Here is a 16,010-nt window from a genome sequence, read left to right as displayed (position 1 = left end):
AGAGATAGGAGGGTGAGGGTAAAGAACTTTAATCTGTTCATGATATAGGAAAATCCAGATTCATGCTGCTCAGTTTTGGTCATTCATTGCGACAATCATCATGGCAGCTCATATCACAATGCCATTTGTACTGCCAGCTCGTGTTAAGCATACATTTATCTGTAACTTGATTATTACAATATATAGCGTGTCTCTAGACATCCCAAGCCATTTATCTGAAAAGTGCTGTAATATATTTGACTTTTTGTTGTTGCCACACTTTGAACACAAGATGTCGCCAGCACCTAAGTAATTTAATAAACAACAAACTAATTCATGTTCACATATAGTCGCTTTTATTATAAAAGGAAACAATTTCAATAAACAGTCTTCAAGAAAATATAACCTTCGACAATAAATTAATATAAATACTGTAAAATCCAACTTGTAAAAAATATATAAGCACATTAAACAGATTAAAGCATACAAATGAATTCACTCTTCAAATTAGTGCATGTAGAGCCTCCATCTGCTGAGGCTGTAAATTTGTTCATTAAATGTCCCTGATGTTTGAGACATATGTTTTAAACAGTAATCCTTTCTTTTATATTATAGATCTTTCCTCTCCCATAGCTAAGGACACATACTGAATAAACATCTATTCTATACATTTCTTTTTAAAGTTTGGCACTTCAAGCTATGCTCACATGACAGATATAGAAGGTTTTGCATCTTTTCCTCCCAATTTCATTCTAAAACTGAACTCTAAGCATCTCCTGTCTTCAGTAGTATGTTGTGTGCAGACTTGTTGGCAGTTTCCTTGGTCCTTCTGTTTGTATGGGCACTTCAGACACAACCTTGGTCTGTTAGTATTCCTGAGGCTGGTTCACTTGACCGCTGAACAACAACGCACCTGTGAAGTTAACCAGGGGATTTTAATATTGAGGGAGACAACCAAAAAAAAAAAAAAAAAAAACAAGGAACGTGACTACACTATGAAACTTTTTTAATGTCTTTGTTAGAAAGAAGTTACGAGCGTGATAGAACTCAGCAATAAAAAAAAAAAAAAAAAAAAAAAAAAAAAAAAAAAAAAAAAAAAAAAAAAAACTACACCGACACATATCCAGATACAAAGTAAGCAAAATTAAATGTAATAAGGTAAAAGCATGTGAAAAGTGCAACTGACCAGTGGGTTTGTGTTGAATGAGGAAATAGAAGGGTCTATCGAGTTTGATCTCCTCTACAGCCATGCGGGAGTAGATGACAGCCGCTGGGGAAAATCACAGAAAAATAAATAAGTAAAATATGCATTTTGGTTTCACTATAATGACTGTTATTGCTATTGAATACTTTTGTACTGTATTGTAATTCAGTGTCTGTACCTGTGGCAGATGAGCCTTTGGTTCCTTCTTCATTCACCTCAAGTTTTACCCTCTGAAGGACCTTGGATACACATAAAGGTTCCTCAGCTAATTGGAAAAAAAGAGAGAGACACACAACACTATTAGTTTAATCAAAAAGAGCATCCATTAAAACGTATTTATTTATCCTTTAACAAAACAGCCACATCATTGCTAAAAGTGAAATCTGATCATTTCCAACACTCACTGGTAATGTGAGAGAAATCAGCTTTGCTCTGGCTGAAAATGTCTCCAAGACCCATCTTGCTCAGTGTGGACTTCAGATCAGTTTCTGTATCCATGGAGAACCTGAGATATCATTATATAACACACACATTAGGCCTCCTGTTTTAAAATGTCCATCACAATATAAAAATCCCATGCAAGTTCACAGAAATAGATGTGTTACCTTGGAATAGCAAGTTGTTTGTTAATCTTTCTCATCTGTTTTCTCCATTGGTGAATCCTGCTGCTTCTCAGCTCTTTGTTCAGGGCCAACAGAGGCACATCCCTCTCAAATGGTATCACCAGAAGCATACTTAGCGACTCCCCCTCATAAGGCACCTCAATGACATCATAGTCCACACCGTCTTCAGTCACAAACTCACCTAGATGGAGAAAAATGTTGTAAATAAACTTTACAAAACTCTTTATTTTCTTATCAGTTCATTTAAACCAAATCCTCGACACTCACCACAGTTGAATTTTGAAGTCATAGTCATCATAGGAACAGATACAGCACTGCCGTTGACTCTGTGAAATAGCTGTTCCCTGGTAAGTTTAGGGTCAAAGGGCGTCTTCCAGACCCCATGGAAATGAAGAGCATTCAACAGGACCAAGCGTGTCAGTTCACTCAACACCCCAGACGGGAGGAAGTCAGAAATCATTCCTAAGAAATGAAGCCAATAAATCGTTTAAGCGTCTTGAAAAGCAGACATAGCAGACATTTTTATCCAAATTGATGTGGAACATCACAGGCATTAAACCAAATCCTCGACACTCACCACAGTTGAATTTTGAAGTCATAGTCATCATAGGAACAGATACAGCACTGCCGTTGACTCTGTGAAATAGCTGTTCCCTGGTAAGTTTAGGGTCAAAGGGCGTCTTCCAGACCCCATGGAAATGAAGAGCATTCAACAGGACCAAGCGTGTCAGTTCACTCAACACCCCAGACGGGAGGAAGTCAGAAATCATTCCTAAGAAATGAAGCCAATAAATCGTTTAAGCGTCTTGAAAAGAGTGTATGGTGAGCGAGCTTACATTTAATCATTTAGCAGACATTTTTATCCAAATTGATGTGGAACATCACAGGCAATGTATTCAAAATAGCAGTGACTTACCACCAGTGTGGTCAGATGTCCAGGAGTTGATCACCTGCCGGGCCATCTCTGGTTGGCTGAAGTCTATTTGGTGTGGGACGCTCTGGAAGGCTTTGGACAGGCTGCGCCTAAATACCTTTTCCAGGATTATCTTCCGGTCAACCATGACACCGCTGGCCACTTCTACCCCGTCTTCACTGGCCAGATCTCTCTGAAGAAGCCTCTGTAGCTTTGGCATTCCTCGTACTATCAGAAGGAAAGAGAGAGTTAGAAAAACAACAATCTTTACACATTAAATTAGGGATGTAAAATATTATGATTTAAATATAAGAATGCAAGATATAAGTGATACATATAGGCCTATTCTCTACAAATATTTGCTTTATTAAAATGATACATTCTGAATGATAGTTTTTCTAAGCTGTTCCAGAACATACTAGAATTACATCTACTGCTCTCATTCATCTACCTTGCAGTGAGTAGCCCATCTTGGAGGTAAGCATTTGAAGAGTGCTGCCATAGGCACCCAGTTGAGCCATGCCCAGCACTGAAGAGATGCCATAGGGAGAAAGAACCAGATTTCTGTCCGGAGCAGATTGGACTACTTCAGAGAACACCTGCAGTCCAAAATCTGTCTGTTTCTCCTGCATAATGTTGCACAAGCTTGACCCGCAAAGGGTAAAGATCAGCAGCACATTCAGGCTCTGCATTCTGAATAACCGAGGAAGATAAGAGAGAGGTCAGCTGTGCTAATTCAAAACTGTAAATGGTAAGTACAGATTTTATGAAAAAGATAATTCCAAAAGCTCTATTGTTTTCTGAATTTCTGCTGAAGTATGATTCTGGTCACAATATGGGTGTGTTCACTTGGCAAAACCATGGAGACAAATAAATGTTTCAACCTCCTCCAAAAAGAGAACAAGCTGCTTCTTTACTTTCCCTTGTGAAAATTCTCCCTAATGTGCAAGACACAACACCCACCATTCAAACGCTAAGATGCCATCTCTGTTTGTCTATCTTGACTCATGCCTCACGTGTTTGCCTTCAGAATACTATGGCACATAAGAAGCTTTGTCTATAAACACTTATTCCAAGTTTAAAGTTTATAACTTTATTCTATGTATACTGATGTCTGGGTAAACAACTAGTCATTTATATCAACAATTACATTTTCAAATTTCACACCTAATTCAGTTCTGCCCATGCTGGTTAGTCCAAAACATAAGGGCAAAATCTATTAGATCAAGCAATCAACTACTTGAGCTAAATGCTACCAAAACTTTACAACTTCTAAAAGTTTTAATAATTAAGTTGGAGTCTATTTTCGGTATGAAGCAAAACAAGAACATAAAATTACCTGAAAGATGCTTTGATTTTGAAGAGTTTCTTTGTAGATTTAATTTGTTACTGTGATCTTCGATGCAGTGCAAGCCTAGAGCTGCTCTTAATGTGTCTGTGAGTAGCTCTGTCGCTATTTAAAGGACTTGAGACCTCCCCTTCAGACGTGCACACACTAGCGGAAGTTATGAAGTCATCCTTGTATGCCTTTCCAGTCCTCCTCTCCCCTTTTTCACACAGACAAACATAAACACTTTTTTTCACCCAGTCTCTTTCCTTGTCTGTCTCTCCTTTTTTACAGGACCGTTAAACAGCCAAGCCATGGCTACATTTAGTCTAAGGCAGAAGTCATTGCCAATTTTGGCGGCATATCAGTCTTTAAAGCTTTGAATGTGTTTCTTTGTTTCAGTGAACTCTCACATCTACTTTTATATCAGTATATTAATAAATATCTGTATTTAATTATCAGTTGTTGACTTCAACATCAGTATACTATATATATATATACATTCTTATGCTTTTCTCCGATGAACTGAAAATAACAGGAGTGTGTCCGTCTCACAAATGTAGAATCCGTCTCTGCAGTCATCTCAACCATCTATTTACAGCAACAGGAAATAGACGAACTATTTTACACGAGTAATTTTTTCGCTGGTGCTGTTTTGTGGTGTTAGTAAATTCACCACTTAATTTTGAGTTAAAATATGTTGTTGTAACTTGCGTTACTGAGATTGTAACGAGTAATAATATTACCCAAATTTGATTAGTAATGCGTTATATTACTGCGTTACAGCAAAAAGTAATATACTACTGTAATATTATTACTTTTGTAATGCGTTACTCCCAACACTGCATATATATATATATATATATATATACACACACACACACACACCATACACATACACACACACTATGTAATTCACGTTGTAATATTGAAACAGCAATTAATTACAAACAATTACTCAAGAACAAAACGTGTTTGAGTAAGCACGCACTTAATTAATTTTAATAAGGCCACTGACAGGACTGGATGTTTTAACATCTATGTATGTGCCAAAAATAAAAGTTGACATAATCCATCCCCTTATCACTCTGTTCAGCAACCACAATGACAGTAAAAATAGGTTCATCATCTGGAATAATTAAGAACATTAGGCTGACGCATTGACTCACGTTTGGGAAAAATGACACATCACTTGCCCATATTTGGTTCTACCAAAAACGCATTCCTTCACACATGCTCATGAGGAAGGCCACATTTTCTGAGTATAAGGAATAGTTAGGTGTCTAGGGACAAAAGGACAGGAAAATGGAAAAACTACTTATGAAATAACTTTAAACTCTTTCAAGTCATGTCTAATGATCCCTGGTATGAGCTTTATCATCAAGGCCAACGTCTTCAGGGAATATGACACAGACTGAATGTGTAAAGAAAGTCTGCAGAGGAGCATGTCTATAAAACATGGAAAACACACACAAGCCAGGTACCTCTTGTGAGGAATGTTAAATTACTTAACAACTGTTTTACTGAAATACAACATCTGTCTTCTTAGCAACTAACTGTAGGGGCTTTAACTGCGAGAGCTTTAAAGACCAGACAATGAAGTGTCAAAATGAAAATTCGCAAGTCATAAAGTTTGTATACTCTGAACACAAACATTATGTCATGCTTTAATTAAGTTCACAGATGTGTTTACATGTCTTTGATTTCAAGTCTCGCGTGCAAGTTCTAAACCGTTAAATGCATTGTTAAATGTACTGTAATATCTCCTCTCTCTGGATTTCTGTCATTTACACACTTACACGTAGGTGTCTTATGAATTTACTCTTCATTCCCACTGATATAATGGCCTATATAAAAATTCTGCTATATCATGGATTATTTTATTAGTAGCCTACCCTAACAGTGGCAGAATACTGATGTGGTACAGTAACATTTTGCTTTTAACTCCCTCGAATTAATTATGTCATGTTGTCATGAGCCTCTCCTCCAGTAAACTTGTGAATGGAAAATTGGACTCACAGCACTCAAAAGGAACGCCAACTTCATTTCCCACTGGAATGAGCATGAGAATCCAGTTAGCTAAGTTTCACTGTAACCACAGGCAACCAACCAAGAAAAGTTTGGGAAAGGAACAAACCAAAACCACATTTTGGAAGATTAAGTGCTTTTATGCAATATTCAAAAACTCCAGCTTCCTGCTCAAGAAGAAAAAACTGAAAGTAAAACTGATTGTGAATTAAACATATTAAAATTAAACACAACAGCATTCACCTACAGAATTTTTAATATACAAAACATAATATTATTAATTATATGTTGTTGTTTTGGGGGTAACTTTGTTAGCACATATACGTTTGTGTGAAATATAAACATGGGTTTCACTATATGGTGGTCCTCATTGTCCTCATGTTTCTCAATCAAGCAAATGATATTTCCAGCATTTGGTTGCAACATTCACTATGACAATCCACCACTAACATGTCTAAATTCCATAAATGTTTTCTCTCTTTTCCAGAAAGTACAATTCAACTGACTTGATGTGGATGTTTTTTTTTTTATTGTAAATTTTGCAATGTTTAAAAATATCATTAAAATAAGTTTTATACACTCTAAAAAATGCTGGGTTGTTTCAACCCAATGTTGGGTCAAATATGGACTAACCCAACTGTTGGGTTAAATTTTGGTTATATTTTTTAATTAACTTTTTAACCCAACAGTTGGGTTAGTCCATATTTGACCCAAAATTGGGTTGAAACAACCCAGCATTTTTTAGAGTGTAGCTTTGAAATACTCATTTAATTCTATATGTAGAAATTTGACATTTTAATAAATATATACTTTTTCCATCAACATCTAAGTCTAATTGGAGTAACAGTCTTAATGTGCTGTTTTAAAACGACTCATTAATCATAATCCAGCAGTTTACAGTATCATGTTAGGTGGGTTGGGCTGTTCTCACTTGACCTTTTCATTTGACCCTATGTTAAATTGCAGCACTGTTTTATTCTGTTGTCAGGGAGTTCAAACAAACAGTCAGAAAATATTGAAATATTTTGTTTGTGGTCATTATGACTAATAATAACTGATTAAATATAGCTGAAGAGTGGGCGAAAGACACCAGATGTGGCTGAGGAGAACCTAGTGGAACACAATCGTGGGAGCATCTTGCCGTTGAGGAAGGGAGATATCTTAGAGATCCTAAAAGTAAAACTGATGCATCTTTTCTCAGAAACATGAAATCAGTATATCAGAGCCATTGAAGAGTATAATTCATTTATACATTTACAGAACCAAATATGAACTTAATGAATAAACTGAAAATGCAAAATATGAACCTACACCTACTCTCTATGTCTATAAGCAAGATTCTGCTGATGTATTTCTATCTGTACTACATTCTGATTGATCAGAAACTTGCTTAACTTTTGTGCAGTGTCCATGGAAAATGCCAGCCATGCTGATTAAGGCTCTTCAAAGTGAAATATCTTGATTTGTGTGGATTTAAGGAATCTATTATAGACTAAAAAGTGCTGATGAGTGATAAAGTGATAAGGAACAGGAAATTATAGCCTTTATTTAACTTCAAAGCCTAGAAAGCTTGGACGTCATCTCTTGCCTCTTTTACTTGCACATATCTTGTTTTTCTCATTTCAAATTGCACAAATAAGCATCTGGCAGATCGTCCCATTTAATAAACCCAAGTTTTCAAGAAGCTTATTTATTATATAACCAAGTCAAGTTTCAAGAGAATGAAGGAGATACCAGGTGATGGGCCGTTACACAAGGAGAGCTGGACAGGACCGTATAAATGCAACAATTCAGCAGCAGGACCAGTATCTGCTCCTTTGTGCAAGGAGGAACAGGAGGAGCACTGCCAGAGCCTTACAAAATGACCTCCAGCAGGCTACTGGTGTGCATGTTTCTGATTAAACTGTCAGAATCATGTCAGATTTCATACGGGTGACATGGGAGCCTGACATCCTCTAGTAGGACCTGTGCTTACAGCCCAGCAGCATGCAGCTCGATTGGCATTTGCCAGAGAACACCAGAATTGGCAGCCCCACCGCTGGCGCCCCATTCTCTTGAGAGCAGGTTCACACTGAGCACATGTGACAGAAGTGAAAGAGTCTGTAGATGCCATGGTGAATGTTATGCTGCCTGCAACATCATCCAGCATGATCAGTTTGGTGGTGGGTGGTCTGGGGAGGAATATACTTGGAGGGCCACAAAGATATGTTAGCCAACGGTACCCTTACTGCTGTCAGGTACCGGAATGAATTCCTCAGGGCCACTGTCAGACCTGACGCTGGTGAGGTGGGCCCTGGGTTCTTCCTAGTGCATGACAATGAATATGTAGGCAGTTTCTGGATGATAAAGGCATTGATGCTATTGACTGGCCTTCATAATCCTCAGACCTGAATCCAATTGAGAACCTCTGGGATGTTATGTATCGGAGCATCCACAGCCACCAAGTAACACCACAGATTGCAGGAGCTCACTGATGCCATCCATTCTCTCATCAGAAGCATGCCTAGATGCTGTTGGAAGTGCATACAGGCACGTGGGGGCCATAAACACTATTGACTTAATGAGTTGATGAAATTCATTCAAGTTGGATCAGCCTGTAATTTCCCTGTTTTACTTTGATTTTTGGTGTGATTTTGAATTTAGCACTCATTGGGTTAATGATGTTGGCTTTTCATTGACTATTCTCACGTCATTTTATTCTCAACGAATTACACAATGTATATAAGTTACTGTAAACTGAGGTCATTTTTTAAAATTAAAATCTTAAAGATTAATTTGTTTTACCAAAGTATTCGCAAATGTTAATGCAATATACTGATATGGAGAATAACAATGACATTTGAAGCACAAAGCTCTTGCCAAATAGATAAGGCACAGGATATGACCAATGAGGAGAGAGCATTGAATTAGGCAAAACATGTCCTGTGTCACACCCTTGAGCTCCAAGAGTCACAACAAATTTATATATCCAGGGCTACCAAAACAGCTTGTACTTAAAGAGTGAGCAAAGCGCTTCAGGGGGTAAACAGGAAAGTTGAACCATCCATTAGGACATGCCATGAACTCTTTAACGTTTCCACGAAATTGTATGTTTTTCTAAAGGGGTGATGGGTGCTGCTGATGGGAAATGTGGAATTTTTTTTGAAGGCCAAACAATGACTGAGTATTTTGAAATAGATACTGTATGCTTAGATATAAACAGATGTGTTTTTCAGTTGAGAAATGCTGAGCAGGCATCTTTTATTTAATGCCCCCCAAAATTTAGACTTAATTTTTTCTATATATTTTTTTAAACCAATAGTTAGTTTTGAGTCTAATTTATTTAATTTGACAATATTATTACATCTTTATCATTACATCTGTTTAAGACATCACTGTAACATTAAATATCAGGGCTTTCCTTTACTGGCCAATTAAAACTAGGTTGCTAACAAGAGGCATTTTGTTCAACAAGGTTACATAACTGAAGACATAACATGGCAAAACAATTATATCTGGCAAACCCAAAGACACCAAAACACAGCCTTAAAGGGTGTATACAAAAGAAAATAATTAGTCTTCAGATTTATGAAATGATTCAGAGGCTGAGAGTTGAATGCCTTGAGAGTCAAAACTTGTGTTAACCTGTTTTGTGGCTGCGGTGCCTAGGAATGGTGCCTAGTACAAACTGTGGTCAGAATCTTCTCCTCATCTGCATGCACATCCACAGCCACATTAACTGGTACTAAAAAATCACAAAAAATATTAATATATTAAGTGTTCTTGCTAACAGTAAAACAGACAAACCCTTTTTGCATTTGCAACTTTCCATTCTGGAATTTTGACTTTAAATCTCTAATAACTGGGACTTCGTAAAAACAAACAATTCCAACTTTATATTTTGCAAATGCTACAAAATTTGGAAAGAAATGTATACTTTTATACAAGGATGCATTAAATTGACCGAAAGTGACATTAAACACTTTTACATTGTAAAGAAAAATTCCATTTCAAATAAATGCTGTTCTTTTGAACTTTCTATTAAAAAAAAAAAATCCTGAAAAAAAAGTATCAAACTTTTAGCGGTTTTCAACATTGTTAACAAACAAAAATGTTGTGAAGAAATAGTGAATTAAAAATTAACAATGAAGGAATGTTTCTTAAGCACCAAATCTGTATATTAGACTGATTTCTAAAGTAGAATGTGACACTGAACACTTAAGTAATAATGACTGATGAAAATTCAGCTTTGTCACCAACATGAATAAATTACATTTCAAAATATATTACAATAGAAAAAATATTATAGTGTTTAAATTGTAATATTTCACAATGTTTCTGTTACTGTATGTTTGATCAAATAAATACAGCCTTGGTGAACCCAGCTTCAGTGACGTCTTTCAAAAAACTTTAAAAAATCTTAAATCTTACTTAAATTTTTGAAGGGCAGCATAGCTGATAAAATACATTTGCATACTCAATATCTGAATTGAGACAAAACATTTTAATAACAAAAAATAAATTTTATTTAAGTTTAATTAAACTCTATTCAATTATATAAGAAATAATTGAGCATTTGTGAGAAACAGTCACATTCACAAAAATAAACATGCCATGTGTTTAATTCATTGCAATAGTTACACACTTGTATTCAAAATCAAATCTGCAATATTATGTTACTAAAAAGTCTCTGGGTGTCTCGGTCATGTATCATTTTTCATTTCTTTGTTTATTTTTACAATATGCTTATCAATTTTACTCTAATGCCTTGTTTAGGAAAGTCAGGCAGCTGCAGGCCTCTCAGCTCATGCACACAATGCTCTAAACACACACAAATGTGCACAGATCACAGGATCCAGACGCTTACATAACTTAAACCTGTCTTCACCTGACGAAAACCTTGCAGAAACACATCTCCCTGATTTCAAAGCAAACACATCCGACAGACACTGTGCCCCAGACATTTCATGAAATCAGATTTCTATGGCATTAACAAAGCAGAAAGCATGCAGCATGTGTGTGCATGTGTATGAGCATCTATGACTCAGTGCTTAGCAGTCAGTACAGGAGCTGCTGAATCACGTGTGCCGTGTTTGTACTGTTCTTATCTCCTCTTACCTTGATACAGCGTGTTTCCCCACAGTCACTGTCTGGGATGGTTCAGGAAGTGTTCATCTGTCTGGAGAAAAAAATGGCCATTAAGGAGCAACAATATCCCACTGTACACTCATACTGACTTTTGAAGCACTTATTTGACTTGCAGTGTGGCTCGGACTTGAATCATCAGCAGGTAGGGATGTGTGGTTAGAAAATGTGAGTTTGACACTTTTTCCTGTGGCAATTACCATTATTCACTTTATTTACTAAATGAATACTTGCCTTCACAGGGACGTAATAATTTGGGCTTGTTATTGACACAAATTTCACGATTCAATATGATTTTGCTTCACAAGCTTGTGATTCAATTCGATTTGATTCCGATTCTATTCAACATCGATTATTTTGGATATATCAGGTACACTAGGCTACATGGCGAATTTTCTCAAACAACAACAAAAAATCTCTCAACTAATGCTGTAAAATAGGCTACAGTCAGTTGGTACTACATTAATATAATATTGAAGGTTAAAATGAACTGATTTGTATACAAACACTTAAATTACACTCAATTAAGTTTTTATAATAATGAAGTTATAACTTTATATTCACATAATTATGTTTCTCTACTCCAATTTAAAAGGCTGTCATAAAAACATTTTGGGATTTATTCAAACATAAATTAAATATTGAAGAACAGTAAAATTATAATGGTGGATACAGAGGTATACAGGTGAAATATAGGCCTATGTAATGTGTAACACATAGCAGATGATACTGTCAACTCACAAACAAAACTTTACAGTTATGCATTACTGATGCTTTTATCTTACATTCAGTACTTACAGTATATTTGTAATTAAATGCATGTTTAATGTTTAAAATGTTTAATATTTAAAAGAATGCAGCCTTGTAAGACCTTATTTAATCTGTTGAAATGCTTGCTCACATTTTCCCAGTGCTCAGGGAGATGACTCTATGAAACCAGTGATTCACATGGTCTTTGGTGTGTGTGTGTGTGTGTGTGTGTGTGTGTGTTCAAGACAGAATGGAAAAAGTGGGACCCTTAAGATGCTGTATACAGAAGACATGCTGTTCTACAAAAGCCAACCTGAAAGAAGAAAAATGTTGAGTTGCTTTGCCAACACCCACACAAACAAACATTTGGATAAGGTCATTACCAAGCACACAAAACAATCAACTCTCTTTTCTATAATAATCAGAAGCATATGAGAATATTCCAGAAAAGGTTAATATAATCCATGGAACAAATCTAAACTAAGTCCATCTAAACAAGCCTGAGAGGAACTCTGTTTTGGGAACCCTGACCTTTCTACTGAGCAAGGTCTCTCCTCACAGTCATCTCACTCTCCCATTTCTATAGTGAGAACAAGAAATAACTCCACTACCACTGTTCATTCCTCATTTAAAATCAGTTTATCTACTGAAATACCATTGTGACTGTATTTGTAAATAATATTATATAGTACTATACAGAAAGATTGACGTATTGTCTGAGTTTGATTTCAGTTTAAATTTGACTCATCAAGGAAGCTTCGCCCCTTTCTTCTATTTTGTTTTTTTCTTAATGACATTTTTATTGCATCATATACTTATGAAATTACTGGCTATTAATATGCATTCTAGATGAGAGTGCATGCCCATTTTTCGATTGTGAAACTGAATTCTGTTAGACATCAGGCTCCACCAAGTCAGTTGAAAACACCCCCACACACACATGTGTGTTTTTCTGTATGTGAATCGTTGTTCTTAATCTGTCCAAGATCATTTGGCTCTTGCCACCTTCCACTGTAACCACATTATAGCTCTCAGAAGAAAAAAAAAAAACAATAATATTCAGCCTTAGCAGTATGTCAATTTAGCTTTTAATCATCACTACCTATGTTTTGGTGAGATTAAATAAGCGGTGGCTAGTGCTACAAATATGTGACTTATGGTTGGTTTTCAAAACCAGCCATAAGTCACATATTTGTAGCACTAGCCACCAATACATTGTATGGGTTGATTTTTCTTTTATGCCAGAAATCGTTAGTAAATCAAGTAAAGATCATGTTCCATGAAGATATTTTGTAAATTTCATTCTGTAAATATATCAAAACGTATTTTTTTATATTAGTAATATGCGTTGCTAAGGACTTCATTTGGACAACTTTAAAGGCGATTTTCTCAATATTTAGATTTTTTGCACCCTCAGATTTCAGATTTGCATGTAGTATCTTGGCCAAATATTGTCCATGCATCAATGGAAAGCTTATTTATTCAGCTTTCAGATGATGTATAAATCTCAAAATTGAACCTTATGACTGGTTTTGTGGTCCAGGGTCATATATATATTACACATAACTGATTTTGATCTATACCTAAATATATTATAGCTAAAAATAGTCAATGTAAAACATATCCATGTGTGATGCATAGAAATTTTAAGTCATGACTGTACACTGTACCTCTGAGACATTGTGGTGTAAAGGATATTACATCACTTGGAAAACCAGTGGCTTGGACTGAAATTAGAAAAATGTGTAGAGAAGAAAAAAAAACAGTAGAGTGGAATAGTACAGAACAGATGAGTAAAAACATCTGGAAGCAGTAGCTATACGCATCTGGGGATTATGCAGAATCAGATTTCAAAAAGGATTTAACAATTATTAAATATGTTGTTTGTATGTAATAACACATTTGGAGTGGCGAGGGTCTGCGCTTTAACCTGTGTAACCTTACCTTTTAGTTTTTGGCCATGTGACATAAAACATCTGTTTGAGGTGAACCCTATCACTTTCTTCTGTGATGATTCAAGCTTCCATAAAGAACAGCGCGCCGGGGAATAAACAGAATGTGAAAACTGATAGAATGAGAGCACGAAATTCCTGAACGATGCTGTTGCTAAAGCTGTTGAATGAATAATTTGTGGTCTTTCTTTATCTCCTTTGTAGACCCTATTTCTGGGATTGCGACATCAGTGAAAGTTACTTGTGACTCAGAATTTAGCTCGGATGGTGTGTCTTCATTGTATCAGTTGTGAGTGTTGTGTATGCACGCACAGCACATCGGTCAATCGCGATTTCAACAGTTTTCACTGTTTAAAATGTCCAGTGCGTCGATAAGTTGCTGTTTAAAACATGTCACTCTCGCTCTTGGTCGCGTAGGACGCGCTGCCACCGTGTGGCTGGAAATGTATTCGCTGTTTTGCACTATTAGTATTAGCATTAGCTTCGTGAGTTATATAAACAACCGCAGTAACGCAGTTGCTTTTCACGGAGCTCCATGGTCGAAATTCTGAATTGTGTATTGCATCAAAACTGGCAGAGTTAACGTTACTTAACGAAATATATTTAAAACTCATAAATAGCTTAAAACATGTGTGTGTGTGTTTAGAAGGATCATATGTCAGCGTGAATCAGAATTACGGATAAGTTACTAGATTTCAAAGTCCAAATGCTTTTAATATAGGAATGAGTTCAAGGAGGCAATTAATAGTAGTGATTAATAGATGACTGATATTCTTGGGATCACAATTTCAAGGTGTCTCCACGAGGCGCCGTGGCTTAGTTGGTTAAAGCGCCTGTCTAGTAAACAGGAGATCCTGGGTTCGAATCCCAGCGGTGCCTTTTGTCTGTTTTTATTTATTTAATCAGGGACAATGCTCATTAATAGTGCATAAATATGTAAAATGTGCCAGATTTAGCCAACACTGGCTAATTTTCATCCGTGGTCCCTTTGTGGTATGATTACTGAATAAAACTGAACATTCTTTGACTATTTTGCTTGTACCTTTAGTTGTGAATCTCTGGTCTTGATGGCAAGTTTTAGATGATGACATGAATTCTTACTTTAAACACTAAGTGCATACTGTTTATGTTCATTTATTATTTAAAAAGCAGCTTATCACAAACAACTAGATTAGAAAGATATTTCATTTAGACATTTTCTATAGGGGCTCATCTCATAAAAATAAGAGTACGGTTAGACATTTTAAACAAATTATTGCAAAACTTATTAGTACTGAACAATATGTTAATATCCTAATTGTACTTGCTACACTGGCATATCCTTGTTAGCACCTTAATGATGGTGTATTTTTTTCCATCACAGCTTACATTTGTTTTTTAACAGCAAGAGGCTTCTGCAGCTGCTGGCCATGCAAATCGTGCACCTTCCACTCCATGTTATCCAGGACAGTGTAGTTGTAGGTCTTGTAATTAAGCATGTCTCGGGCACGGAACACCTTGTTGGATTCGTACAGGTTGCTCCAGTAGCGTGGGAGGGCTTTGAAACCCCCCAAATGAGCAAGCTCGTCATTGTAGGCCCATTGCTCAGAATCCAGTTTAAGGATATGGCGGGTGGCAATTCCACGGCCACAACGAGCGGCAATGTCCAGCTCAATATCTTTCACCATTTCCTCACGGGATGGCAGGCGGAAAGAACCATCCAACACTGACAGGACAAATTGAGACTGGGGAAATAGGTGAGGAAACAATGAGCATGTTTACATGCACACCAGTAAGCTGATAACTCACAATAGGAAAGCAGGTTTGACGAATCAGTGGTCTGGCGCTTGCAAGTTAGATTCCTAAAAACACCTTTGCTCATGAGCAAACAAGTGCGAGCACAAGCGCGGATGATTCATTTTCCACTCAAGTCGACGCTAGGGTGTGCTGTGCTATGCAGCATCATCTGCAATAATGTGGTAAGTGTTGTTGTAATGATGTGCGATCTGACATTATCAAGTAGTGCACGCACGTGATTTATTAGTCTATTAAAACTCAAAATTCCAGGCATTCTAAATTATAGACGGCAAAAAAATGCTTCTGTATGCTTTTTATATTTATATAATTTAAT

General features: G+C 36.4%; 2 protein-coding genes and 1 non-coding gene across 5 annotated transcripts in view; 1 reads left to right on the top strand and 2 right to left on the bottom strand.

The window, feature by feature from the left end:
- Positions 1–317: 317 nt before the first annotated feature.
- On the bottom strand, positions 318–4,137 carry serpine1 (serpin peptidase inhibitor, clade E (nexin, plasminogen activator inhibitor type 1), member 1). Its single transcript, XM_016566025.1, has 9 exons — positions 4,059–4,137; positions 3,171–3,412; positions 2,723–2,947; positions 2,384–2,578; positions 1,789–1,987; positions 1,588–1,688; positions 1,362–1,448; positions 1,166–1,249; positions 318–892 (listed from the first exon to the last, which is right to left on the bottom strand). Exons 2-9 carry the CDS (start codon positions 3,409–3,411, stop codon positions 846–848), a joined length of 1,179 nt encoding a protein of 392 aa, XP_016421511.1. The 5' UTR covers position 3,412; positions 4,059–4,137; the 3' UTR covers positions 318–845.
- A 10,568-nt stretch (positions 4,138–14,705) lies between these two features.
- On the top strand, positions 14,706–14,779 carry trnat-agu (transfer RNA threonine (anticodon AGU)). Its single transcript has one exon. It is a non-coding gene; the product is annotated as a tRNA-Thr (tRNA).
- Positions 14,780–15,018: 239 nt separating this feature from the next.
- LOC107750567 (flavin-containing monooxygenase FMO GS-OX-like 4) overlaps positions 15,019–16,010 on the bottom strand; it is a 9,459-nt gene continuing 8,467 nt past the window's right edge. For all 3 annotated transcript variants that reach the window (XM_016566024.1, XM_016566022.1, XM_016566021.1), the window contains exon 8: positions 15,019–15,624. In XM_016566024.1, the coding sequence (XP_016421510.1) occupies positions 15,265–15,624 (360 nt within the window). In that variant the 3' untranslated portion in view covers positions 15,019–15,264. The remainder of the gene's footprint in view (positions 15,625–16,010) is intronic.

Source organism: Sinocyclocheilus rhinocerous, unplaced genomic scaffold, assembly GCF_001515625.1.
Source record: "Sinocyclocheilus rhinocerous isolate Xijiao unplaced genomic scaffold, SAMN03320098_v1.1 scaffold19, whole genome shotgun sequence".
Lineage (NCBI taxonomy): Eukaryota > Metazoa > Chordata > Actinopteri > Cypriniformes > Cyprinidae > Sinocyclocheilus > Sinocyclocheilus rhinocerous.
This window is presented reverse-complemented; position numbering and strand designations above follow the sequence as displayed.